Here is a 5,861-nt window from a genome sequence, read left to right on the forward strand (position 1 = left end):
TCTCCCAAACCCCCTCCCCCCGGCAACCCTCAGTTTGTTTTGTGAGATTAAGAGTCACTTATGGTTTGTCTCCCTCCCAATCCCAGCTATTTTAATTAGAGACCAAGTCGATCACAGAAAACAGTAAAATGGCAATCGGCTGCAAGCAGATGTTCTACAAGACAGGTGAAGTACGAGAGAGAGGAGCAGTTTATGTCCCCATCAGAAACCCAGCCACACTCCACAATTTGAACCAAGAAGAAATAAGAATTGTAGAATGTCCTACTTTGGTCCAGAATAGACCAAATCCTTGTGGGTTTGGCAGCTCCTTACTTTAAAACATGTGTGACAAAAGACCATAGAACAACAACTAGGAAGTAGGTCTTTAAGCCTGAAACAAAAGTCTATCCTGATGTTTCTACAAGCTTCTCTTATCCAGGGAATCACATGGTAATCAGTTAGAGTTCTTTGAGGTCACTCTAAGCCCCAGCAGCTTTTATGGGGGTTAACCAAACCCAAAAGAGGCTATCTGTGCTCACAGGCACTGAGAAATACAGTAGAGAAGTTAGAAAATACTCCCTTACTCTGACACACCAAGGATAGTCTGTCGTGTCTGACTTCCACCAAACTCCTCACCCAAGACGACAAAATCAGGACAGGGTTGGTTTCCATTACTCAATTCTATGTCTTACCTGTTGGCCCCTGTCTAGATATTTGGAGAAGTTTTGTATAAGAAGCCCCAATAACACTTCTTATTCTCCAGTGGTGATAGCATCTCTCCAAATCCTAATTCCTGTTTGGGTCTGACCTTATAGGTCTTGCGAAGCTCTTATAATTAACTTGTTTTAATCTGTTTGTCTATTTTATTTTTTGTCTATCAGGACCATAGTTCCTTTTCCTTTCTCTCACTTGTCCCATCCTTGCCTGTCACCTTTACAGATCAGCAGTTCTAATTCATTCCTTCCAAAATAATGTTTGATTTTAAGAGGATAGAAAATACCCTACATGTTATAGGACCAATAACGCATTAAAAAATGTGCTGGTGGTGAGAAAGATAAGTATAGATTCTTTTATGAATTTGGGGTATATTTGATTCACCTAAACATTATATATTTTTTGTAAGTCATTTGCTACTAAAACATGGCAGAGGCTATATTTGATGTCTCAATTTTGGTCTTATTTTGTTGTTTTGTTTTGTTTTGTTCTGTTTTTCTATTTCAGAGGCTGAGGACAGGCCTCCATTGTTTATAAGAAGAAATAATATGAGAATTCCCATTGCAGAATATTTCAGCAAACCAAAATCTCCTCCCAAGCCTAAAATTCAGGAAAACATATCAACAAAACCAATGTCTGCAAGGAATATGCAACAAGGATTCAATCTCTCTCCCCAGAGAGCATTTTATCCTTAAACATTCCAAAGGTAGAAATTCTAGACTGAGTTATTTCTTTCACAGACATGAGCTTCACTCCATAACAACATCAAATTATTTTTTAAAAAATATTTCAGTATCAGAGAATCAATAATTGGTGGCACATGTAAATCTCAAAGCACCTGTATATAATGCTACTAAATAAATAATAATGGAGACAGTATTTCTATTTGTAGTTAATCTGGTACCATGTGTAAAAGAAGTATGTTTACTTATATGCTACATTTCTAGTCTTGCACTGATTGTATTTGTACAATTGTATTTGGGTCATAAGGTCCTGATTCTAGAAAAGCCATCCATAACAGAATTTTGCAGCTGCAGTTTGATGCGTGCCCCAAACTCTTAAGAGAGAAAAATAAAAACAAAAACACAGAATTTTAACATCTGAGCTAATTTTCACAGTCTACCGTGTTTCAGTGCTGTTAGAACACTGAATGGATTCTGTAGTGATAATGGAAAAATACTGGCCTTGTCCCCAAAAAAGATACAAAAATTATCACTAATTTATGAGCCAGAGAGGAACTAGTTTCTACTCTTTGCTAATTGTGATATTAACAAATTTCCTAATACTTAGCTTTTTTGTATTTTTAAAATAAACCACTCTTGGGCCATAGCTATTATTCTTTCAGTGTATTTCTGGATTCTGTCTACCAACTAGCCAATCTTTTAGAATGTTTGCGATGATATTCAAGAGATACTATAAATTTTGTGTATGTGTGTATGGGTGTGTGCAACACTTTTATTCTTTTTTTAGAGAAGGAGTGGGGGGAGAGGCTGAGGGAGAGAGAGAATATTTAAACAGACTCTGTGCTGAATGTGGAGCCTGACATGGGGCTCGACTCATGACCCAGAGATCATGACCTGATCCAAAATCAAGAGTTGGATACTTAACCATTGGTGCCACCCAGGCACTCCATGTCTGTGAGATTTTAATGACAACATTTACATCACACTTAATTGTGTGTCAGGGATCATTCTAAACATTTTGGATATAGTAACATTTAATTTTCATGATAACTATTTGAGATAAATGCTATTGCTATTCTCTCTTTTTTAAATAAGAAAACTGAGTGGATATAGTAACATTTAATTTTCATGATAACTATTTGAGATAAATACTATTGCTATTCTCTCTTTTTTTAATAAGAAAACTGAGGTGCTGAGAGTCGTACTCATCGGGATAGGATAAATCGTTGTAATAAATGTCACTTTTCAAATACAGTAGAGGATTATTTCTCATGTAAGAGTTCAAAGTGTGTGCTTTGATGTAGTGTTCAATGACTCATTAGTTGCATATAACACCCAGTGCTCATTGCAACACATGCCCTCCTTAATACCCATCACCTGGTTTAAACTAACTATGTACTGTATGTTGGCTGACTGAACATAATAACAAAAAATAAATAAATAAACCCAACAGAGTGTGTGTTTTTAGTCAGCAGGTGATTTTGCTTTACTTGGTGATTCAGGGACCAGGGATCCTTCTATCTTGTGACTTAACCATCACCCAGGGTATCACTATCAACTGCATCCTGCTGGCAAAAGAGACGGAAAGGGAAGTGGAGGAAAGTCTTGACCTCCTCTGGCTGCTGTAATAAATTACCACACACTTAGTGGCTTAAATCAACACAAATTTAATCTCTTGCATATCTGGGACAGAGGCCTGAAATGGGTCCCATTGGGCTAAAATCAAGGTGTTGGCAGGGGTCTATTCCTTTTGGAGGCTTTAAGTGAGAATGTTTCTTTGCTTGTTACAATTTCTAGAAGTTGCCCACACTCCTTGACTCATGGCTCCCTTCTATCTTTAGAGTGAACAATGGCCAGTGGAGTCTTTCCACAACATTCCCTCCGACACTGACTCTTCTGTCCCCTTCTTCCACTGTTACGGACCCTATGATTGCACTGGGCCTGCCTGGTATCCAGCTTAGTCAAGATCATCTTCGGGGCAAATGATTAGCAATTTGACTTCCCCTCACTGTGTAACATCACAGGTTCCAGGGATTAGGATCTTGACATTATTCTGCCTTCTACGAAGACGGTACATCTACTTAAAATCTTGGCTTTGAAATGGCAAACATCACTTCTAGTCACATACCATGGTTGAAAAATGGTCTAGCAGAAAGGGGGTTGATAAAATTCTTAAGTGGGAATCATATTCCTGTTACAACTATATTCTATGGAGAGGAAAATTGAATTCTGGTGGATAGTTAACTCTCTCTGACACAAAGGTTTAGTGGCTGACTCAAAGTGTGGCTGGAACCTATCTGCTTAACCGCTAGGCACTACTGATGTGTATCAAAACCAGGCTCATTTCATAAAATTAATGTCAAAGCTTTCCTCTCTCTTTTTTTCCCCCTGTTACAGAGAGTTTACAATGGTACTGCACATCCCTTTTCCTTGAAAGCTTGGTAAAATTCACCCACCCAGACCATGTAGGTTTGGTGTTTAGCCCTTTGAAAATTTTATTCCTCCTATTGTAACTGCCCTGTTTATGTTTTCTGTATTTTTTGGAGGACTGAGATTGGAAATTTTTATTTTTCTGAGAAAATTAAGCCTTTCATCCATGTTTCCAAACTTATCTTTCTAGAGTTAAGACAGATTTACTATAATTCTAAATTCCTTGCTATATTTATGCTGCGATCTCATTTTTATGTATTTTATTTTTTTGATTCAGCTAGCTAATGGCTTTTATATTTTATTATTACTTTCAAAAAAATCAGATGGATTCAGTGCTATTTTCCACAATGTTTCTATAATTTATTTCATTAATATCTTCTTTCATTATTTATTTTAGTTTCTTTAGATTCATTAGTATTCCAATGTCTTGAGTTGGATTACTACAGTTATATTCATTCATTCTCATGTATTTGAATACGTTTTTAAGATGACAAAACCCTTCATAATTAAAATACTCAACAAACCAGGAATAGAAAGAAACCACTTCAATATAATAAAAGCCATATATTAAAAGCTCACAGCTAACCCCATATTTGATAAGGGGGACCACTGAAAGATTTTGCTCTATGATCAGGAACCAGGCAAGGATGCCCACTCTCACTATACTTTAGTCAATATTGTACAAGAACAGAATTCCAGACAGAGTGATCAGACAAGAACATGAAATAAAAGGCAAAAAAAAATTGGGGAAAAGGCAAACTAAAATGATCTGTTTGTATATGACATCCTATTATTTGAAGAAAACTCTGAAGATTATATGCACACACACATACCACACACAGGCCTGTTAAAATTAATAAACAAATTTAGTGAAATTGATGATATAAAAATCAGTTGCATTCCTAAACAATAACAATGATTGGTTCAAAAAGGAAATTAAGAAAAAAATCCCATTTACTACAGCATCATAAAGGATAAAATACTTAGGGATACACTTAACCAAGGATGTCAAAGACTTTTACACTAAAACCCACAAAACACTGCTAACAGAAATCAAAGAAACAAATAAATGGAAAAACATCCTAAACTTACGGGTTGAAAAAAAATATTGCTAAAATGTTAACAGTAGCCAAAAAGATCTATAGAGTCAGTGCAATCCCTATCAAAATCTCAATGACAATTCATGCAGAAATAGAAAAAAAATCCTAAAAGTCATATGAAATCTCAAGGGACCCCAAATAACCAAAAACATCTTGAAAAATAACAAAGTTGTAAGCCTCACACTCACTGATTTCAGAACATACTATAAAGCAACAGTAATTAAGATATTGTGGTATTGGCATAAAGACAGAAATGTAGGCCAAAGGAACAGAATAGAGAGCTCAGAAATAAACCCTTGCATTTATGGCCAAATGATTCCCAACACAGATGTGTTGGGACTACACAATGGGGAAAGGACTGTCTTCAACAAATAGTGTTAGGAAGACAGGATTCCACATGCAAAAGAATGAAGTTACCTTATGCCATATACATAATTAAAGCAAATTTGATTAAAGACATAAATGTAAGTCCTGAAACTTAAACTCTTAGAAGAAAACAGAGCAAAAACCCTTAAGAACATTGGATTGGGCGATGATTTCTTGGATATAACACCAAAAACACAAGTAACAATATAAAAAAACAGACAAATGTGACTCCATTAAACTCTAAAACTTTTTGTCAAAAGGAACAATATAATGAAAAGACAACCTATGCAATGGGGAAAAATATTTGCAAATCATATATTTGGTAAGGGGTTAATACCTAAAATATATAAAGAACTTTTAGAACTCAATGACAAAAGACATGGCTATTTGAAATGGGCAAGGGACATGAAGACACTTGAGAATCACTACAACAGGCCCCTTCCCCCAGAAGATCAACAAGAAATCCAGCCGAGACCAAGTTCACCTACCAAGGAGTGCGGTTTCAATACCAAGGAGAGCAGCAGAATTCCAGAGGAGGAGAAAGCCAAGCACGGAACTCATGGCTTTTTTCCTGTGATTTTTTTTAGTC

General features: G+C 36.1%; 1 protein-coding gene across 1 annotated transcript in view; it reads left to right on the plus strand.

Annotated features, from left to right (window-relative positions):
* Positions 1-1,388, plus strand: part of C1H4orf17 (chromosome 1 C4orf17 homolog) — a 22,216-nt gene extending 20,828 nt beyond the window's left edge. Inside the window, exon 8 of the mRNA XM_059394709.1 lies at positions 1,201-1,388. Within this exon, the coding sequence (XP_059250692.1) occupies positions 1,201-1,388 (188 nt within the window). The remainder of the gene's footprint in view (positions 1-1,200) is intronic.
* Positions 1,389-5,861: the final 4,473 nt, after the last annotated feature.

This window comes from Mustela nigripes, chromosome 1 (assembly GCF_022355385.1).
Source record: "Mustela nigripes isolate SB6536 chromosome 1, MUSNIG.SB6536, whole genome shotgun sequence".
NCBI lineage: Eukaryota > Metazoa > Chordata > Mammalia > Carnivora > Mustelidae > Mustela > Mustela nigripes.